This window comes from Podarcis pityusensis (genome assembly GCF_964106645.2).
Source record: "Podarcis pityusensis genome assembly, chromosome: 12".
Lineage (NCBI taxonomy): Eukaryota > Metazoa > Chordata > Lepidosauria > Squamata > Lacertidae > Podarcis > Podarcis pityusensis.
In genome coordinates, this window is record NC_138037.1 from 40,108,300 (window position 1) to 40,130,754 (window position 22,455).

A 22,455-nucleotide genomic window follows, 5' to 3' on the forward strand; every position below is an offset into this window, starting at 1 on the left:
GATGGGACTTTCCAAAAGCAAAGGGAAGTTAGCTTTACAAAAGTCAGAGTAAGGGCATGCTCTCCATAATCAGACTCAACAATGTCTAGAATCAGTATGCATTGATACCACATGGTACCAATATTCTATTAACTGTATTTTTTTGTCTTTACTGATAGGGAATACAGAAAGCATATAATTTGTGTGAGTGCTATACAATATAACTTGATATTTAAATCTTCCATGGATTTATCTAATCTTTTTCTAAACTCAATATGGCTGTTATGACATTGTGTTGGAGATTTCCACTAGTCAAGAAAGTACTTTTCCTTGTTTGTTTTAAACCTGTTCTCTTGTTCAAACTCTATTGAAACATGTAATCTCTCTTGCCCTTTTCCACTCAGATAATGATTTTATTTATGTGATATCAGCTTAGTAGTCCTTCTAGCAGTTTCCTTTCTAACTTTTTCATGTTAGACCAAATCCACTGAAATCATGGCCACAATATTTTAGCCCCGTCCATCAATTCTCTCCTTGTGTGAAAGGTTTACTGTGTGTGCTTGATCATTCCGCCCCTGCTCGCATCCGTTCTGTTCTAAAATATGGGATGTCTAGAACCTTTCACAGGGCTGAGCCTGACAATGTACACTGTAATCCTCTTCATGTGTTCACAAATGTATTACTGAGTTCCTAGGTGCTCTGACCTTTCCTGGGACTGGATAGTGCAGAAAGAAGGTACTAAATACGTTTTGTGCGCCTATGGTAGAAAGAAGATACAGTTAAAATAATATAGCAACACATTACTTGCACAATTTTAATGTTGCTGTTTTTGTTGTTTTGTGATTTCTGTAGTTTTTAATTTAGTTTATTATGTTTCAGGGGGTATTTACATTTTAATTCTATTTTTCTTGTAAACCACTCTGGATATAATTGAAGGGGGCTGGAGGAAACTCTTGAGAGTCCCATGGACTGCAAGAAGATCTAACCTATCTATTCTGAATGAAATCAGCCCTGAGTGCTCACTGGAAGGACAGATCCTGAAGCTGATGCGCCAATGCTTTGGCCACCTCATGAGAAGAGAAGACTCATTGGAAAAGAACCTGATGTTGGGAAAGATTGAGGGCACAAGGAGAAGGGGACAACAGAGGACGAGATGGTTGGACAGTGTTCTCAAAGCTACCAACATGAATTTGACCAAACTGCGGGATGCAGTGGAAGACAGGAATGCCTGGCGTGCTCTGGTCCATGGGGTCACGAAGAGTCGGACATGACTAAACGACTAAACAACAAATAAAAATACCTACAATCAATCAATCAAGTTATAGATTCCTCATTTATAAACACAAAGCATTACTCATGGAATTAGGGCTGCACAACACTTTGCCAATTTATAGTTTGCCAATTTATGCAATCTTACATTCAGTTAGGAATGTTGCAAAGCCTATTTTCTTTTGCTTGGAGTTTTGCAATACATGTAGTAGGTGTTCTGTATGACCTGGATAATGACAAGGAGCTATATCATTACCGTCTCAATGAAGCAAAGCTTTTCTACTCATGTACACAGGGTAGATAATCTTTCAGCTGATCTGGGAGTTATGTGTAAGAGCATGTTCTTTAACTGCACTTTTAGTCAGCAGTCTTTAAGAACACCATCATTTCCTGACACTATCTTGGAGTTCTCCCAATTCCATGGGAAGCAAAATTCAGCAGGTGCAGCTCTCCCCTTTACTGCATGTCCATGCTGGTAAGAAGTTATACCTACACAGTTTCTACCTTTAAATGAAGCACATCTGCCAGGAAAGGTGGCAGCCTTCTGGTGTAACTTAGTAAAGCTGTAGCTTTCATATTTCACATTAAGGGTTTTTGTTTGTTTGTTTTTTAAAAAAAGGCAATTCACCATTTATCTGTACAGTAAAAATTATCTCAACTGTTATGCATTACATATTGCAAGTTTTCTGTATTTTTTCTTTTAAAATTATTGTTGTTTTATTCAACAGGTAACCATTTTATTTTATATTTTGTACTGATGATCAGTCCTCTTCTGCTACAAGTGTGCATGTGTGCGTGTGGAAATAAAGTCTAAGTAAATAAATAATATATCCATTAAACTCCCCCCCCCCTTGTTTTCTGGAATCCCCCTAAAATTTAGGTCCAGAATTTTCCTGCTCCAAAATCTTACCCATTAAAAAATAACATGGGGCGTACTTTGACATGTGAAGTTTCTTATCTGAACTGTACCGACGCTATCCCCACGATGCGAGATATTTTATTTATCAATTTATTTGGTGCATCTGTATCACGCTCTTCAGCCAAAAAAAGGCCCCTAGAGCTGCTTACAATGGAAGTAAGGCAAGTCCCCCTATCAAACAATGTTGTTGTTTTTAAAAGGCACACAAGGAAAAAGAGACGGGGAGGGATGAGGAAAACCAAAATCAAAGCTCAAAACACGGAACAAAAACAGCTGTTCCTATTTCGACTCCCAGGAGACAAGGGGCAAGGAAGGCGGTGCCTGGCAGAGCTGGGCCTCCAGGGAAGCTGATGAAACGAGATTGGGGAAACAAGCGCCAGGCCCCGCGTCGTGACGTCATCCGAAGCCAGAGAGGCCGGTTTCTCGGCGCCCCTCCTCCCACAATCCCTAGCGCGAGCCCTCCTGGAGCGCCTCCCTCCGGCAGCAACGGCCTGTCGGGGGTCGCGTGACAGCGCAGAGCAGGAAGTGATACGAGGGCGGGCGCGGTGACGTGGCAAGCGGCGGCGGCTGCGCAGGCGCAGGAAGTTGCGTGCTTTTGTGTTTTGGTCCAGGAGGAGGAGGGAAAGACGGAAGTTGGAGGCCGCATCCCCTCCTTTCCCCCCCTCAGCAGCCTCAGCGCACCGTGAGGTACCGGAGCATCCTAAAGCCCTCATATCCCCTCACCTTACCCACCCGCAACCGGAAGGACCAGGCGCTCGCCGGCTCCCCTTCAGTCAGACACTCGCCGGGGGGCGGAAGTGGCGAGGAGGCCGCAGCTTCCCGTCAGGGCCAGGTAACGACTCGGTGGGGCCGGCCGGCCGGGGTGCGGTATGGCGGGGCGTGGGGGAAGAGACGGAAAAGCCTTAACGAAAGAGGCCGGGACCCCCCCCCCCGCGCGCGCTTTCCGCTCCTTCCTCATTTTCTCCTCACCGCCCCTTCCTTCCGACAGCGGCGCCCCGAATCCGGCGGTGTCGTCGTTTTTAAGTCGGCCGGATTCTCCTTTCCACCCTCAAAATGGCGCCCCCGTTTCTCCCACTTCCTCTTATTCCCGGGCCAGCGAGTGAGGCGGGGCCGGTGGGAGAGTCGGCTGGAGGAATGAATGGGGAGGGCCGCCCGGTCCGGGAGCGACTGAAGGGTTGGATTTCGGGGTGCGGGGAGGGCGACGCAGCCATCCCGGCTAGCAGAGAGCGAAGCGAGGGAGGGAGGGAAGGCTGGCTTACGGGGCCTCTCCAGGAAAGAGTTAAAAAGAAAAAGCGGCGTGTTTCGCTCTGCAGACTGGCCGGGAGGGAAAGGCAACTCCTTCCTTTCAGGTTTCCCACGCTTGTGGCGAATTTTGATGTGCAAAAGGTGTCTAGGTGGAAATAGAATTAAGAAAGTAGCTTGTTTGTTTTATCTCTGTGGACGCTTTGCAGTCCTGGTTTGATTATCCTGTGGTGGCAGTGTGAGATCAGGGTAAGAAAAACTTGTTTTTGTGTGTGTGTTTTTTAAATCCAAGCAATTCCAGGTGTATCGGGGGCACGATCTCCTGAACAGTTCTTAACATGTGCAGATAGAGACTAGTAGGTATTAACGTTGGCTTCATCTTGAAAGAAAATTTAAGGCTTGAGCAATTTGAATGTAGCACAGGTAGTTACAACATCATCACTTCCAGTTCCTTACTATGTCATTTATATAGCTGTCCATCAGTTATTGACTGAATTGGAGGCAAATCGTTAAATTTGAGCACTTAGGATTAATATGTGTCACCCACTTCTTTGGTTGGTTGGTTGATCAATGTCTGGGATGTGCATGTAAAGTGCAGTAATGTTTAAAACAGCTTAAGTGGAAATCCCTTTATTTTAAACTGTTTCAGATACTTTGTGCTGTTCAAATCTGTTAATTTATGTAAAGATTTGTTTCTGTGCAATAAGGAGTCTGCAGCTACAATGCAATGTGTATGTGAATAGTCAGCAGACAAATGCATTAGATATCTATGTAAAAGTATTGAGTAGTTGATAACTTGTTGGGCGCGCACTTAGTTTTCCCATACAAACTCATTTTGTATGCAGTAAAATTTACCACAAATAACAATGTGAAGCACTACTCTAATAAACTAGTAATTCTTTGAGAGTTAAAATATTGAGAAATAATTTAGAACATATACAAAGCACAGAAATAACAAAGTTACAATTTCATACCTTACTGAACAATTCCATATATTAAATAAACAACAAATGATATTTTCCTAAACACACTTAGGTAGCAATCACATGTACAGTAAAGACTGAATTACTTGAAACTGACTTCTGAATAAAAATGCATAAGATTAGGTTGCATAGCACCAACTTTTTAGTGAATTTGGATGAAAATTCTTTCATGTATCCCTCCAACTTGGGCCCCTATTTATATCTAGTTTCTTACACACAGGAATCCCATTGTTTTTTGTCCCTCAATGAAATGGTATTATCAGAGGCTCCTCCTGCTATTTTATGATGTACTGTACAGTACTGATTGATTTATCACAGTTTGGTTATTATTTTCATGTATGTATTTAAACTTGAAAAGAGTTAAGAAGTGTTCAATGCTGCATTAACAAGTAAACTAATATTAAAGCTGGACATTTTGATAAGAGTTACAGCAGCTTTTCATTTTAACTACTTGCCAGATATTCCATGCAGGTCAGGCTGTGGGTTGATGGAGGAAGAATGGCCTCTTCTGTCCTTTATCTGCCACTTGCTTGGTCTCCATGCTGGCCACAAAGGAAGCGAAGCCACTTATTCCTTGGCCAGCAGGAAAGAGCAAGAAAGTGGAGAAGGGACATAGAATACCATGTTCCTCCTTTACCAGCTTGCTTGGCTTCCATGAATCCTCTTCCTTCCCAGTCATCACATGTCCAGCATAGAAATGAAGAGGGCTGGTGGACGAGGCAGGTAACATTATGTTCCCCCCCCCCACCAGGTGATTGCATTTATAAAGTGCAAATGATTTTACTAACCTGCTTTTTACTTCTAAGGGAGCTTGCAAAGGAGAGATGGAGTTCTCAATTATCCATCAGCCTAATTAATAAATAAGCAAATGAGTGTAAACTCTTGCAAGCTAATAACTGACAGTTGTATTGTAATCCTAAATCATGATAACGTTATAAAAATATTTATTTTCCCAATATATGGAGAACGTTTGACATTCATATGAATGCCGAAGTATATCTGAAATTAGAACTAGTACATCTGTAAGTCCAGATATTTTGTTTCTTTTTATGAAACATCATTGTCTTAGAAAACGTTGTAATTTTGTTCCACTCTATGTGGGTTCAGGGCATCATCTAAGTCAAGGGTACACAACCCACAGCCCTCCAGATGTTGTTGGACCACACCTCCCATCAGCCCTGGTCACTGGCTGTGCTGTCTGGGCTGATGGGAGTTGTAGCCCAGAAACATCTGAAGGGCCACAGGTTATGCACCCCTGACCTAAGTTAGGTATGGATGGCTCACTAGTAATTTTTTCTCTTTCTCAATTCCTCTTGCACCCTACAATTCATTTCTAAATAAAGATGGCTAGCTAGGCCTGAGCGATATATTGCCCATGACCACTATGAGGAGCAGACCGTGATGTTGGCCTCATTCAGTGGTATATCGCTGGTGAAACCACTACTGCTCCTGAGACCCTCTGCTAGAGATAGTCAAGAATTCCTTCCTCCAGTGGGTGCTGCTAACAGAGGGACTCAGGAGTGCCAGCGGTTTCACCAGCAATATATCGCTGAGTGAAACCATCATCCCACTCTGCCCTCATACAGCACAAGGCACCAATACAGCTTGTTCCTCCCTCTGCATCGTTAAACTGCTCGACTGAGGAGTATGCAGCAGCCCTTGCCTCAGTCAAGCAGTTAAAGGAGCCCCCATCCCAGTGCAGGCTCCCACAAGTCAGAGGCGGATTGGGGGTGGGGCTCTGTGAAACTGCTCAGCTGATGCATGGTTGCCGCTCCCCGCAATGAGTAGTTAAAGGAGCCCAGATGCTCGGCCTACTCCAGGGCTAGGGGGGAGAACACCAGGGCTGTCTCAGCTGTGGAGGGGGAACCTTCCCATTCCCCAGCTGAACTGCTCAAATAAGCTGCTTTGTCCTAGCCCAAAAGCATCTGGGTGAAACCACCTCAGCTCTCAAGGTGAGAGCTGGGGCAGTGTCACCTGGTGTCTCACGGGCAGAGGCCAATGCATCTTGTTTTTTCAACATCACGGTATATCATCAAACTGCGATGTTTGACTGGTGATACACCGCAGTGTTGAAAAGCTGATATCGCCCAGCCCTAAAGAAGGCAGGGGGAATCTATAACCCCTTTTAATCCCTATTTTTTCTGTAAAGAAGTATAACCAGGAGCACAAAAGCTGAAGTATTAGCAATCATTGGTGATAATTGCAGTGTTTGCTTGGGTAGTTTTCCCTCTTCTGCTCATAGGGCAGTTGGTTGTAAATCACGACTGTGCGGGGGGCGGGGTGTGACTATATGAACAATGTTTTACTTTGGCCTTCAGATTATCAATACAGTCATACCTCAGGTTACAGATGCTTCAGGTTGCACGTTTTTGGGTTGCGCACCACGCTGAATTCAGAAGTACTGGAACGGGTTACTTCCAGGTTTTGGCGCATGCGCAGAAGCGCTAAATCACGCTATGCACATGCGCAGAAGCACCAAATCGCGACTCGCACGCACACAGACGCGGCACTGCTGGTTGCGAATGTGCCTGCCGCATGTATCACGTTTGCAACCCAATTGTCCACTGTATTTCATTTAGATTTTCATTGAGGTAAGCGGGAATGAAGCATCAAATGAGAAAGTTGGATATGCAAGCATTTAGTAACTGAATTTGAATGATTTTGAGTGGTTGTTATCCAGTGATTTGGTGAAACTGCAGTATTTAATAACATGGTGTAATATTTTAAGATAGGTTAGGAGCAGACGGCCGTCTTTTCAGGAATGTTTGGAAATGCCTCTGTAGTTGTAACAAACAAGAGAAGTTGGTGCATTCTTTTTCCTTGTTTACATTTTGGCATTGAGTTAAAAAATAAGAAGAGCAACAGGTTTGCCCATTGTTTAATATTTATCTTGTGTACACTTTAAGACTTACATATTTTTGTTAGAGGAGCTACATAAAGAAAAGTAAGCATATATAGTCTTATTAAAGTCAGAGCATTATAAAGATTAAAACATTTAATCAGCACATTTCTTTTAATTTATCAGGACTTAAAATATCTAACATTTGACTTCTATAAATGCAAGGAATATTGATTCTTTTTTTTGCGGAAATTGTCTAAAGGACTTTTCCTATAAAAGATTGAAATGTAGTACTAAACACTTCATTTAAAATTTAATAAATAAAATTAAGTTGCCTGGTATTCAAATAGCTGCTTAGGCTCATGAAAGGAGCTTGTGATAATAAAAGCTGCTCTTCATGCTTTACAACAAACTTCCTTTGCAATTCCCCTCAGTTTTAAAAGCTATTTATTTGACATGACATTTGAGTTGGGGTGGCGTTATGGTTGCAAGCTGTACTAAGCTCACTAGCTGCATAATTCTTTGTATCTTGATAATGGTTTATGTCCTTCTCAAAGAAGTTTAAGGTGGAGCAACCAATTTTATGGAAACAGAAGTTAGCAAGAAATTGTAAAATATTTAGTAAGCATTTTAAAATGCTGCAGGAATAACCAGTTTAGCCAAAGTAGAAAGTTTTATGGTATCGCCAGAATACATGCACACTTGGAACATTGGTGGAGCTTGGGACAAAGGTTTCCACCCACTGGGAATGCTACTTTTATGTGGTATTCGGACTTGTTAGATGTATGTTGTATGTAAGCTAAGACAGTGATCAGGCGAAGGGCAGAAGGTAGTAATAGGATTCAAGCTTGTTATATTACTTGAAATCAAAACATGAACCTTGATTTGTGTCAATAACGTATGACAGGATGGTGGTGCCTGAACACTCCGCTATCTGGAGGTGCATGCCTGGGGATCCTTGGCTCTTGTCAGTTTTCACACACTAGCAACAGATCCTGTAGAATTCTATCCATTATATTTTATCTGCACAATCAGAATGAATTTCAGGAACCAAAAAGTTGTACTGAAAAATACGGTTTTCAAGCTGTCTGGCCCCAGGTTGGCAAATAGCTATTCCATTTTGGCATCTGTAAACCTGTTTAAGGAGCCATTTGGTGCCTAGCTTATATATCTGAGCTTCTGGCACTGGACTGTGTACAGATGATGAACCATGGGGTGGTGTACTCTCAGCAACTTGTCCACATCGAGAGGGTTGGACTGGAATGGTTTTTAAGGGCAGTTTCATATAAAACAAGCTACAGTCGTCAATTCTCATGGTTATAAAGGCATCACTTATTACATTTTTATTTCACCTTATCAGAACTTTGGGCTGCATACAGGGTTGCCATTCTCAGCCCTTGTTTCTTCAAACTTAATCAGTGTAAGTTTATCGTTGAGTGGAGGCTGAATCTGGGTTTTCTTGGTACTGGTCCAACACTCTACCCACTACACCAAACTAGTGACCTATGAATGATGATTGTTGACCTAATCCATATCTTAGAGATGTTCACAACCATTCACCAGGCACATTGTGTAAAAGTATGTTTCTGCAGTCTGGACTTTGTGATTCAGTGATGGCTCCAAGAGCACCCACAGCTGAGAATCTATATAACTAGGAGGATTGAATACTATCTATTATTATTTTTACCCCTCAAGTTGCAGTATTTGCTGATCATTGCTCCTTCCAAGTGTAAGCTTGTTTTGTGCATTTTGAAAGTAGAAATGAATAAGGCAACACAAACTTTTAGGTGTAAGACTTATAGCAGTCTTAATTGAAATCCATACACGCAAGCAAGATATCTTTTTATTTATTTATTGAATTTATATACCGCCATATACCATAGGTTTTTAAAGCCCTATTTCCAATGTTGCAGTACTCATTTGTCAAACAATAAACTCTGAGCTCTTAAAATTATTATCTGTATTAGTATAGAAATTTGTAGTATGGTCTAGAAATCCAGATAGAAAACAGCTAAGCTATTCATGTTTTTAGTGGGAAACTTCTATGTTGGAGCTGAATAGATGTTTCTCAGGTGAGCTGGGTTTTGCTAACCTGCTTGACAAGGATGAAGCTATATAAAGGAAAATGTTGTTGTTTGAGGTTGAGGAAACCATTTCATTCTTTCAAAGTTACAAGTAACCATTACGATAAGTGGAGAAGCAACCAGAGTCTTGTTACACCCATCCTTTCAGTATAGTATCAGTTTCATTTTGTCCAGGATATAGAAAGGTGCCACTGAGCTGAGTAAGGCCTGATTAATGCAGAACAGGATGTGAAATAGTTGACGATCCAGGGAATAATTCTGAGGAAATTCTTAAGCAGTCAGACAGGATTTATATGCAGTGTTTATGTTGACTCTGACTATGTCCCACTGCATTAAATGTTTAAATGGTAAGTGTCCTTCCAGCATTTACCGCCAGAGGCTGTCGGAGACATAAGCAGTCCCATGAGGAAACTCTGTGCTGTAAAGGACTTAACATCAGGCTACTTAGGCACTTGTATACCAATATTATTTCCTAAGAGACCTGCTGTGGTCCAGAGGTTCAGCATCAGAGTGGCAGTTAAAAGATTTTAGAACTAGGGGAATGCTTGTAGCACTTTTTTGACAGCAGTTTGTATACCCAGCAACAGAGAAAAGCTGTGAGAGACCAAAGCAGCAGTCCTGTGAGGAAGCCCTGGCCTATGTGAGACCTAATATCCAACTACTCTTAATCAGTAATTTCTAGGAGATTCAGCTACATAGTGAAATTGGAATATATAAGAACTAGAGATAAAACCATATACACCTTTGCCTTGCCCTAAAAATTATCGCCTTTTTAAAGTATTTTAAATATACTGTAAACCACTTCAGCAAGTTCAGTTAGTAGGCAGGATTTAAGTACAATGAATGGGCCTTCCATCCTCACGAATATTTAGTCACAAATAGCTGTGTGTGTTTTAAAAGGTAGCTGATGATGACCAATCCAGGATCCAGAGCATACCACAGTCCACATGATAATGGTAGTGAATATTAGCTGGGTTTAGGCAAAGACGAGAACCTTGTTGGCACCACAGAACAGCGAGGATGGGCTTGGTCCTCATGGTTGCTGTTTTCAAATTTGGCAGACATGTTAAACGTGACCTTGCATTTTCTTGTTTGCAGTGACATAGTATCATAAAGAAACCTTATGTAGGTAGGGGTACAATTAGAATGACTAGCTGGCTCTACCTCATTTTTCATGTTCTTGCTGCCCTCCACATGTTGGAGGACAAGTGTCTGTGGCAGGCATTCTGCCGTACGTGTGGAGACTTGCTGTACAAGTTAGAATCCTGATCTGGATTGTGTTGTGACTGTTATGCAGGGTTACTGTGTGGATGTGACATATAGAATGCTTGTCATCACACAAATGTGGCAGCCCCCCACACTTTAGGAAATGCCACCTAATATTCATGGGCAAGGGGCAACTATTTCTACTCCCTCCTAGCATGTTTGTGGAAGCACTTTGAATGTGATCATCTGGATTTTGAACAAACACTTGTTGAAACTGTTGTCGTTCTGTGAATATATTGCAGAAACAATTTATATATTGGTTCACACAGTATTTAAAGTTGCAGGCTGCATTAAAACAATTAGGATTTGAATTTGATACTGTTTCTTAGATCAACAAATTATTATTCTTGTGAATTATCTTTTTTAAAGTTGGGGCATGCGTGAGAATTGGTAACCAGAGGGTAGACAATGACTGATGAGTTAGGGGAGAAAGTGGGTATTTCTGTAGAAGTTGCTATGTAGAGCAGGTAGAATTCAGTTGGAGTTATTGTAGCAGACAAACTGGAAACCTGTACTAACACGCAGGGGGTGGAGGGAATGTGGTCAGTGAAAAACTTGCTATCTCTCTGCTTACTCAAGTCTTTCGCCAAATGTCTCTGACAGGGTTTTTGGTTAGTACACAAAAACCCAGCAGTTGCTGTGTCTGAAATCTACGATAAAGCAGGCTTGTTGCAGCAACTGATAAGTTCCTGTGCAAACCAGCTCCGTTGGATCAACTTGCAAAGAGACCTGATAAATGGTGTGGCATAGCAATTCAGGTTGAGCCACATTTGGGCCAAAGGAGAGGGGAATTAACAGATCATCCACCCCCCTTAACATTATTGGTCCTCCCATAAACATTCTTGGTCCTCTGCCAAGTACATTCCCTTGGAATACCACTTGTAGAGGGCTGGGTTATTGAAGTTCATGGTCAGTTGACTTCAGCCTGTCAAAAGATGAGAGACTCCCAGACCAACCTACCCAACTCTTTATCTCCTTATTCTACCCTATTCCTAGCACATACTCATCAGCCTCTGTTGTTGGGCAAGCTGAAATGGTCAGTGCTATAACATGTGCATTAGAGAAAGATTTCTTAGCTATTTTGTATATTCCAGTCCCAGTGACAATACAGCCTGTGGAGTCCACCAGATAGGCACCACTGCTATCCACAGAGACAGTCAAGGTCTGCATTAGTGTGCCTGAAGCTATTTTTAATGTGAATAAAATAGTTAACGGGTCACAAGAGCTTCCTTAGTTGTGAGGTTGTTAGTTGGCACATTATGGTTATATGATGAACCTTAATTCCATCTACTATGAGGGATACAATGTTCAGCATAATTGAGATAATCTATCTATGCTGGGGGGGGATCATTCTCTTCTGAGGACTGCTAAAATGTAACAGTCAATTTATGAATTGCTGTGAACATGAACAGAGTAGAGTAGACCAGGCAAGGCAAGGCATGTCCAAAGTCCGTTTTGGGGGCCTAATCCGGCCTGCCGGTCGATTTAATCCGGCCCCCGTGGTAGTATTTCCCCCCCTCAACAACTTCAATCCTAAAAAAAGCTCAACAACTCTCACGCATGTTCACTTCATCAAATCTGGCCCTCTTTGAAAAAGGTTTGGGCACCCCTGGAGTAGACGCATACCTAATTTGGATGGATATATTTTATTGCCTAACAAATGTGCCTAACAATTTTATTGCCTAACAACAACAAAAATGTGGTCACTAATTTCTGAATACTGTTTTGTGAAACAGGTTATTTGAGTTGAAGGCACATCGAGGTTCACATCCTGGAATCGTCTTTTTAAGAATCTGAAACAAGGGACTCCTTTCTAGTTTGGACATGGCCAACCGAGGAGCAACTAGACCCAATGGGCCTAATGCTGGAAATAAAATATGTCAGTTCAAGTTAGTTCTTCTGGGAGAATCTGCAGTTGGCAAATCAAGTCTGGTGCTTCGTTTTGTAAAAGGCCAGTTTCATGAGTTTCAAGAGAGTACGATTGGAGGTGAGAAAATGTTCTGTATCTATGTATATTACTGTATATTTATTGGGAATTGTTACTGCTGTCAATTGTTACTGCTGCAAACATTGCACAAGCAAACTCCCCCTTCTCTCTCCTCCCTTGCTGTACAGTGGTGCCCCGCAAGACGAATGCCTCGCTAGACGAAAGAGTTTTCCGTTTTTTGAGTCGTTCCGCAAGACGAATTTCCCTATGGGCTTGCTTTGCAAGACGAAACGTCTTGCGAGTTCTTGCGAGTTTGTTTCCTTTTTCTTTAAGCCGCTAAGCCGCTAATAGCCGTGCTTCGCAAGACGAAGAGACTCGCGGAATGGATTCGTCTTGCGAGGCACCACTGTAATCCTCCCCATGCCACCAAATTTGCTCTAGAAGGCCATCCAAAGCAGATTTTAATGTGGGGGACATTCCATCAACGATTTCTTGTTTTGATGGCAAGGCGGACCTGTTGTATTTTATCCAGTGCTTTAGTTATTTTTATTTGTCCCATATTTTTGTTATGTTGTGAATATTGCATATTCTTGAATTTTTCTGTTGATTAAAAGGTAACTTTTAATTTTATTTAAGCTTCTGCTGTAACAGGTTTGTGTAAGCTTGAGTTGTGTAGAAATCAAGGTGTACACATACAGCACTCTTCCCCATTGTGATGCCCCCTAGTGTGTCCTGGCTGCGGGGTTGAAGACATGGAGGGCGCCAGGTTGTTGAAGCCAATCTACAGCTGACAACAGATACTTGCATTAAAGTTTTTGAAAGACAGGGGTAAATGGGTTTAATAGCTCACTCATAGATAGTAAGATAGAAAATTTCCTAGTAAAGTGTGAGGTGGTGCTTTGTGTGCAAAATGTAGTATTGTTCTTTCTTTTAAAAGCAGTTGCCTCCTTCATTGAGGAACTACAGCTTCTGCATAAAGATCTGGGCTAGTTGTGGCATGGGTATATGAGCTCATATCTACTTTAATTTGTATTCAGCTTATTTAAAACTAGATGCTGCCTAACACCTGTAAAAAAAGGTAAAGGACCCCTGGATGGTTGAGTCCAGTCAAAGGCATCTAAGGGGTGTGGCACTCATCTTGCTTCAGGTCGAGCATTTGTTGGTATGCTGTTCATTGTGTTCCTGAAAACAGTTGTAAGTCTGAAGTCCTGTTGTGCTGCCCTCTGTATGCCAACCACTATATAACGCCAAGGTCACAGGTTCAATCTCTATATGAACCAGCTGCATATTCCTGTATTGCTAGATGATCCTTGAGGTCCCTTCTAACGCTACAGTTCTATGATTCTACGATATACAACAGCATTTGTGAGGTGATTTGTGGCTAACTTGTACTTCCCAAGATATTTAAACTCTGCCAGAAGGCTTTGTCTGTTTCAAGAACCCATCATACCTCTCAGACTTAAGGCTTGTATGTTGTATATGTGACCAGGCTTTCCTGATTAGAGCAACTGTAGTATCCTACCTAATTGTTTTTTCTTGGCTTTGTTTTTTGCAGTCTTCAGACGACTAGACCATAAAAATGTACAGTGGTGCCTCGCAAGACGAAATTAATTGGTTCCGCAAGTTTTTTCTTCTTGCGAGTTTTTCGTCTTGCGAAGCATGGTTTCCCATAGGAATGCATTGAAAATCAATTAATGCGTTCCTAGGGAAACCGCTTGCCAGGCTGGCGGTGCGGAGAAGGGCTTTTCTCCCCACCGCAAGCCTTCAGGACAGGTACGGGAACAGAGGGGAAGGCGCGCAGCGCTTTCCCTCTGTTCCCGGGGCTTGCGTGGGAGGAGGGTTTTTCCTCCGCACCGCCAACATTCAGAACAGCATTCTGAATGTTGGCGGTGGGAAGGAAAACCCTCCTCCCACCCCAAGTCTTCAGGAAAGCCATCCGAAGCTGGGCGGTGGGAGGAGGCGTTCCCCCCCCCCCCGCCCGGCATCGGAGCTACGTTCCGATGCCGGGCGGGGGGAGGAGGCGTTCCCCCCCCGCCCGGCATCGGAGCTACGTTCCGATGCCGGGCGGGGGGAGGAGGCGTTCCTCCCCCCCCGGCATCGGAGCTTCGTTCCGATGCCGGGCGGGGGGAGGAGGCGTTCCTCCCCCCCCCCGCCCGGCATCGGAGCTTCGTTCCGATGCCGGGCGGGGGGAGGAGGCGTTCCTCCCCCCCCCGCCCGGCATCGGAGCTTCGTTCCGATGCCGGGCGGGGGAGGAGGCGTTCCTCCCCCCCCCGCCCGGCATCGGAGCTTCGTTCCGATGCCGGGCGGGGGGGAGGCGTTCCCCCCCCCCGCCCGGCATCGGAGCTTCGTTCCGATGCTGGGCGGGGGGAGGAGGCGTTCCTCCCCCCCCCCCCGCCCGGCATCGGAGCTTCGTTCCGATGCCGGGCGGGGGGGAGGAGGCGTTCCTCCCCCCCCCCCGCCCGGCATCGGAGCTTCGTTCCGATGCCGGGCGGGGGGGAGGAGGCGTTCCCCCCCCGCCCGGCATCGGAGCTTCGTTCCGATGCCGGGCGGGGGGAGGAGGCGTTCCCCCCCCGCCCGGCATCGGAGCTTCGTTCCGATGCCGGGCGGGGGGAGGAGGCGTTCCCCCCCGCCGCCCGGCATCGGAGCTTCGTTCCGATGCCGGGCGGGGGGAGGAGGCGTTCCCCCCCCCCCCCCGCCCGGCATCGGAGCTTCGTTCCGATGCCGGGCGGGGGGAGGAGGCGTTCCTCCCCCCCCCGCCCGGCATCGGAGCTTCGTTCCGATGCCGGGCGGGGGAGGAGGTCCGAGGACAGTGGGGAAGACGCGCTGCGCTTCCCCGCTGTCCCGGAGATTTCCCTATGGGCTGTTGTCTTGCGAAGCAAGCCCATAGGGAAATTCGTTTTGCGAAGCGCCTCCAAAACGGAAAACCCTTTCGTCTAGCGGGTTTTCCGTCTTGCGAGGCGTTCGTCTTGCGGGGCACCACTGTACATAATGAACATAAGATTTTAGTTCAGTTCATTCATTCATTTCCAGCTTTGTATTCTCGTTATAAAAAGCACACCTAGACATTCCGTTGTTGCATCCATAACCATCTAGGTGCAGTTTAGGTCCTAGCTTTCATGTCTCAGTTTCTAACATCTGGAGAGCCACAATTTTGCATACCTGTTACCCCTACTGCTCCTTCCTCCCTGCAGCCCACAGTGTCCCCTTCAAATCTGTTCCTGCAGATCCTGAACTGATTTGGAGTAGCACTGGGGGCTGCATTGGGGGTGGGAATCTGTGGCTCTTGTGATTTTGCTACCTCTTTCCCTCACCATTGCTTATATATACTGCAGTTGATGGGAGTTGGGAGTCAACATCTGAATTCCACTCACTATATTCATCTCCTGGCAAAAAAAAGAAAAGAAAAAAAGAATGTTCTACATATGAAAACATTTCTTTCGTTTTCTACTGCGATGTGGGATTGTGATTTATTGTATGTTGTACACTTCAGATGTTTTTTAACGTTAAGTGGTTTCCAGATAAAATAAAAAGTAATGAGCATACGTAGAGTCACAAATCCTATTGCTTTCTTTTCTCTTTAGCTGCTTTTCTAACACAGACCGTATGTCTTGATGACACAACAGTAAAATTTGAGATTTGGGACACAGCTGGTCAAGAACGATATCACAGTTTGGCACCAATGTATTACAGAGGAGCCCAAGCAGCTATAGTTGTATATGATATTACCAACGAGGTAATGTGTGAACTAAACTGAATGAATCTGCTTAGTTTTTTAGTGTTGCATTTGTTATTGAGGTATTCGTGAATTGTTTTTTAAAAGGGGAAATTCTTAATAGTTCTGTTTTTATGTTCTAAGTTCATTTTACGGCCAGTTTCTGGCTGACTGATTTGTTTTTGTTTGTTTGTTTTGGGATAACTATATTTTTGGTATACCTTTCATAATGTAGGTTGATTCTTTAGCAGAGTTTCATGGATTGTTTTAAAACTCATATTTTATTCTATTTTAAATTTGTTGAATCCTGTTTTGATTTTGTATAAAGTAAAATAATCATAATTTAAAGGCTGCATTATGAAGCTTTATCTAAATAGTAATCTTTAGTCATCTTCAAAATTCAATTGATGCAAAGAGGATTTCCTCCTCAAGTAAATATAAGTAAAATTTAGGGGTTTGCTAATTAAAATTGTTGTAACAAAAGGGGTATGGAGAGAAGGGATAGTATTATAATGTGCTTTTGGGTAATGAGCGCCCACCATTGCTCTTTTTCTAAATTCTGATTGTGGTATAAACCAATGAAGGTGGAAAAGAATAAATGAGCTTTTTTCCCTTTCTTTAAATGATTAACAGGAATCCTTTGCAAGAGCAAAAAATTGGGTAAAAGAACTCCAGAGGCAAGCAAGTCCTAACATTGTAATAGCTTTAGCAGGAAATAAAGCTGATTTAGCTAACAAAAGGGCTGTAGATTTTCAGGTAAGTTATGTCTCTTATATTTGATCAGAAGTTCTGGTTTTTCTGGAATATTATACAGAACTTTAAAGCCCCCTCAGTCATGCTATTGTTTTGCTGCAGGTCTTTGGCAGCACTGACCTTTTATTTTGTTAACTTGTGTTGTTCCTACTTCGCTAGCTTTGGAAACCACACACACAAACTTGGGAATGCAAGTGGTTTAGAAAGCAAGCTGTTTTAAGGATTTATTCTACCAGATAATTTATGTGTATGTTACAAGTGAAGGGGGGCAGCACAACCTTCTTTCTCACATAAATCAATATATAATGGTGTAGGCAGATCTAAAGAGTATAGTGTTCTCCTGTGAAGCTACTAGAAGGGATGGCAGTTTGCAGTGGGGTAAGTTGAACATTATGTTTGTACGAAGATCTGGAGTTAAGGCTCCATTCATTCATGAAGCAGATAGTGGGCCTGTTTAAACATCACAGTCTGCCTAACAAGGTTATTGAATGTATGGAAAAGGGGGGAAATACCTGTGTGTTAACTTTTAATTTGAATATAAACGCAATATGTTTAGTGAAAACAATATTGGTTGGGTCTGATACTGCTACCCCAGTGCATACACTGGAATGCCAGGGATTGAATCTGGGACCCTGTGCATGCAAAGCAGATACTCTACCACTGAGCCTTATTCTGAAAAATTTCAAGCCATAAAAACCTGGAAAATGTCCCTGCACACACAGTGGTTATGGGAGGGGCACATCCTTCTTTCATTCCCTATGTAAGCATTTATATGGCTCCTTCTTTTAACTGCTTTAAAGGAAGGGTGGACAATTTATTACTGAGGGAAGCATCAACATTAGATTGAGAAATGCAAGTTCGTTGCTAATTTGAATACATGCAAAATATATTCATGAATTTAGCAAATAGCAAATTTGCTAGTGGTCAAGTTGTGTGTCTTCTACAATATTCTTTCCTAAAATGGGCAATTTTAGGAAAAATTTCAGTGTTTTGTCAAATATTTATATGTTGAGAATAGTTAGTTTGACTTTAGACTTGCCTCTCTGGATAATGTTACTGCTAGCCTTCAGTCTCCTTTCCAAACCTGTATTTGTAGCCACAAATGTTAGAAACATGACTTTTGCAGAACTGACACAAGTAGTGACTGCTCCAGGCTTACGTTGTCTTTGGAGCTGAAGATATTCATGGATGGTGTGTTATTCAGCATAAGCTGGTTTTTCTTTCATTGTATTTTAGTGAAGGCCCACTTAACTCTGCAAAGTGCATTTCTTTTAAGATGCATTCTGAGCCAGAAAGATAACTAATTTATGTAAAGGTACTTCTTTCTTTGGTTGGAAGCAGGAAGTAGAGGATTGGAGGCAGGAAGTAGAGGATCCTGAAGTCCTGTTGTGCAAGTTGGATGTTTTCCGACACAGGCAGCACTGTAATGATGTCTTTGTCTTCTAAAGTTGCTGTGATCATAACATGCCTTTTCCATAATAAAAATAGTAGTGTGGAGAGACTTTGCATTCATGAAAAGCTTGTTTTCTGCTCCTATTTTAAGATTTCTGAATAACTGACACTGATCTTACTGCATAGTCCTATAGCTCTAGATTCCAGCATTAAGATGATGAGCTTTTCTGGGTTCTGGAAAGGTTACTTGTCAGTGTTGGTTGTTTTTTAAGTTTTACTACTATTTTTCATTCCCACAATTGCTGCACATTTTCATACTCACCTGTCATTTCTATTACACCAGAATTGTTTAGATTTGTGATTTGCAGTATTTTTGTGTTGGTACAGATTTGTGCAGTAGCATTTTCAAACCCTAAAGACTGATTTATTTATTTTTTAGGGGGCAGGGAAAAGAGCTTATCAAACTTGGCATGGTGACATTTAGCCTTTGAAAAGGAAAAGTAGATTCTAAGCTGGCAGCAAAAAAAAAATGCTGTGTATAGTCCACAACTATATGAAGAAATAATAAACTGGTATGCTTAATTTACAGGAAGCACAGTCTTATGCGGATGACAACAGTTTATTGTTCATGGAGACGTCGGCTAAAACATCAATGAATGTAAATGAAATATTCATGGCAATTGGTAAGTAAAGCTTTAATGGAAGGTACATTTTTAAAACATGTTTGTATGTGCTTCATTGAAGAGTGTGGGACTTAATAGCATTCACCAAACAAGTTATCTGATAGTAGTGCTTAATGGACCCATTGTTTCTGAGCACTGATTTGTTTACTCAGTAAGCTTTTGCCATTCTAAATCATACATTGTTTGACCTTTTACAATGAACAAACAAGATAAATGGCAGTGTTGAGCAAAATTAGAATATTGTGAAGGAATGTACAAATCTGAAAAGCTTTATTTAGTAATATCAGGGGAATGCAGAATATTGAAAAGAAATGTAGATTTAAGGACCTCAGAGTTATGACACAACTGGTTTTCAGCCCCCAATTCTTTTGAGTCTACCAGAAAACAGTACATTTTGTATCATCTGCAGAATGAAGTATATGTTGTCAGCTTGTATTTTACTAAACCGTGGCTTAAATCCCTAATGCCCCTTGAATGTGGAAGGCATTTCTGCTGTTTTTGCATTTGAGGTGCTGATTTGCCCTTATATGGTTGCAGGCTACATTGTATGCACATTTTGTGGGTTTTCCGAACCCTCATTAGTGGCTTTTTATAGAGCATATAGGGCAGCTGTGGAAAGCAGGGTGGGAAAGCCTGTTGCCTGTGGGGACCACCACACGTTTTTCATTAAATCCAGATAAACTCTGAACTTCTTTATTGAGACACTGTGTTTGCTCACGTTTGATTTAAACAGAACCAAAACACATTGTCCACGTTGCGGGATAACTTCTCCATACTGGTGGGATAAGCCAAGAGTACAGTGTTTTTCCTCTGCTCATTGGAGCTAGTGAAATAGAAAGTCACATATATGTTTTCCATTTTATTCTGCCCTCATTTTATTTGATTCCTTGGAGTAGGCAGTGGTTAAAAAAGCATTTCCTTAATTTCCCCTATTCTGTGAGCAATTTGTAGGAAAATAGCAAGCATTAGAGAAGTGCCTATAGGTTAAAAAAAACCCCGCCACATTTCAGAAGAGCGGAGTAGTTTTTATACTAGGTATCTGAAAAGTTGATTTGGGGTGGGTGGGATGAAAGCAGGCTTCCCCACTCCGTGGTTTTTGTGGGCAGCAATTCATTTTAGTATAAAAAATGGTGTATCAATGGTGCCCCTTGGAGAGTAACCAGCAAGATAGATGCAGGAACTATAGTTAGGATAGATTGGATGGGGGGGTGGGGAAGAGAGAGACAGACTTTAAGCTTGTGTTCTGGTCAGTTGGCACCAAAATTCACAGAAACTATTAAGTGCAAAGTTGATTTGACATGAATATGGGCATGTGGCGCAGAGGCAGAAGGACTTGAATATCTAGAATTTTCTAAGCAAGCACCATTGCAGAACCAGCAAAAGAGTACAGAACAGACAGGAACAATATTGTACATCGCTTCATCATCTCTTCCTCAAAGGCCTGGTAAATTTATTCCCTCTGATTAGAAGCTCCCCTATCGGCCACAAGAACTGTCTCTCCCAGCCCTGATGTTTTCCATACATGGCAAGGTTTGGGAGAAGTGGATTGTGTTCAGTAGGTTTTCTCCTTCACCCTTATGCCCCCAAATCTCCCCAAGATTTTGAGGCTGAAGGGGAAATGAAAGGGAAAAGTTCCATTGTACAAGTAGAACAGCAGGTTTGTATACCACCCTATGGTTTCTGCAGACACACTGCAGGTTTTTAAGGTCCAGGTGACTTTGGAGGTCCCTGATTTGGTTTGGGGGGTGATTCAGAGCGGTCTCACTTTGGCGCAGTGAGTCACATACCTCTCCAAATTGGCCTGATTTTACTTAGGATCCCGTGCATACCCTTATGTGCTTGTATAGAATTGTCATTTATTAGATGCGGATGTATGTAGGAAACGCTTACAGAAAAAGTTTTAATGCTAGTTTTTAAAAATTACCTTTCCTTGCAGCTAAAAAGTTGCCGAAGAATGAACAACAGAATGCAGGGGCCAACTCTGTCCGAGGAAGAGGAGTAGATCTTACTGAACCAACACAACCAACTAAGAGTCAATGCTGTAGTAACTAAACCTTCAGCTGCTTTAAACTGTCTTGAATATTCTTCTGCTTCCTAACTTGTTAATAACGAAGGAATTTGGAGTGTTTAACCTGGCCCAATACAGCTTCCAAAATCGAAGAGACTTACAAAATAATCATTCTGTATTAGAAACGACTTTGTCCTAATTTTTAATAACATGCATGTATCACTGGCTGTTACGTTTCAGCAAAAGAGGGGGGAAATGGAAGCTGGATAGACTTGCTTCAGTTGAAAGGTTTATAAACTGTATCACATGTCATTAGGGATAGAGACTGAACTACTCCATGGGTCTGCAGCTAACTGGTTAGTTCCTTAAGCTTTGGATATTGGTTACTGTTAGTGAAATAGAATTGGGATTCTCCCTTTGTGGTATGGGGGGAAAACCCTAACTATAACACACCTTCTAAAGATCCTATAAGCTTATTCACAGTATTTATGCAAAATGTTGTTTATGTGGGTATCTACCATTTAAATATACATTCCACATTTCCATAATGTAACTGCAAAATATGTGCAGCATTAACAATTTTATGGATCCTGTGCTTGCAGAACAATTGGTTTTTAGTTGTTCCACTATATGTAAATGTGTCAACCCAGTTTAAAGTAAAAATCAAGTTTAATTCAATTTTTTCCCTGTTTATAAAATGGCACAGCTAATGAATTCAACATCTAATGCAAAATTTCCCTCATCATAAACTATTGAGACATGTCCAACAAAAACTAGATATTGTGATTTTGGTTTTAATCACTGTTGACCATAACACAATTATCTTTCCCCTAAGAATAAAATCAGTCAGTGCACTAACAATTATGTACATTCAACTTGATTTTAAATTGGGATATTAATGTACTGTAAATAGGGTACTGCATTGTAGTCTACATCTGTTTAATACTCTGTACTATTTAAGAGTTGCTTAAAAGTATACAATATGTACAGTTACTTTCAAGAGCTAACATTTCTTTTCCCCACATCTCAAGGGGATTAAGTTCTTCCTTAATGGCTAGAACAGTAATAAATGATGCTCCTGTACATGTAACATAAGTACTACTGTCTGTCTGTAATGAAATCTGCAACTTTGTTTTCCAAAGTCCATTTTATTTTGATCTGTCCAGTATATTGCACTAATTCTTTAGTTATTTTCATTATATGAAATCTACCAAGTGTCAGAAAAGATGATTTAATCTATTTAAATGTTGAACTGCTAGCAGAAACTTACATGTGCAGATTGTAAATTTGCAGTAATTGGGCTTAGCAAGGAAAATGACAGTTCACCAGTGTTTAGTTTTATATTGAGGTGCTCAGGTTTGAATAAAGTGGTATAAAAAAGGAAATAATTGTAATCAGT

At 42.1% G+C, this 22,455-nt stretch overlaps 1 protein-coding gene and 1 long non-coding RNA gene across 3 annotated transcripts; one reads left to right on the forward strand and one right to left on the reverse strand.

Moving 5' to 3' along the window:
* Positions 1-743: 743 nt before the first annotated feature.
* On the reverse strand, positions 744-3,492 carry LOC308459621. Its single transcript, XR_013978233.1, has 3 exons — positions 3,137-3,492; positions 1,397-1,474; positions 744-1,250 (listed from the first exon to the last, which is right to left on the reverse strand). It is a non-coding gene; the product is annotated as an uncharacterized lncRNA (long non-coding RNA).
* On the forward strand, positions 2,727-22,444 carry RAB5A (RAB5A, member RAS oncogene family). Of its 2 annotated transcripts, none has more exons than XM_080975095.1 (6): positions 2,727-2,999; positions 12,318-12,568; positions 16,090-16,241; positions 16,854-16,976; positions 18,955-19,048; positions 20,985-22,444. In XM_080975095.1, the coding sequence occupies exons 2-6, from the start codon at positions 12,406-12,408 to the stop codon at positions 21,098-21,100; spliced, it is 648 nt and encodes a 215-aa protein (XP_080831221.1). In that variant the 5' UTR covers positions 2,727-2,999; positions 12,318-12,405; the 3' UTR covers positions 21,101-22,444. The 2 variants fall into 2 exon arrangements, with proteins under 2 accessions (XP_080831221.1, XP_080831222.1); XM_080975096.1 differs by lacking the exon at positions 2,727-2,999 and adding an exon at positions 3,634-3,658.
* The last annotated feature ends 11 nt before the right edge of the window (positions 22,445-22,455 follow it).

Bases quoted from the DNA above. Each gene is read 5' to 3' on its own strand.
- RAB5A (XM_080975095.1), top strand. From the start codon at position 12,406: ATGGCCAACCGAGGAGCAACTAGACCCAATGGGCCTAATGCTGGAAAT. The intron at 16,977-18,954 runs GTAAGTTATGTC...CTTAATTTACAG, and splicing joins AAAGGGCTGTAGATTTTCAG to GAAGCACAGTCTTATGCGGA. The intron at 19,049-20,984 runs GTAAGTAAAGCT...CTTTCCTTGCAG, and splicing joins TGAAATATTCATGGCAATTG to CTAAAAAGTTGCCGAAGAAT.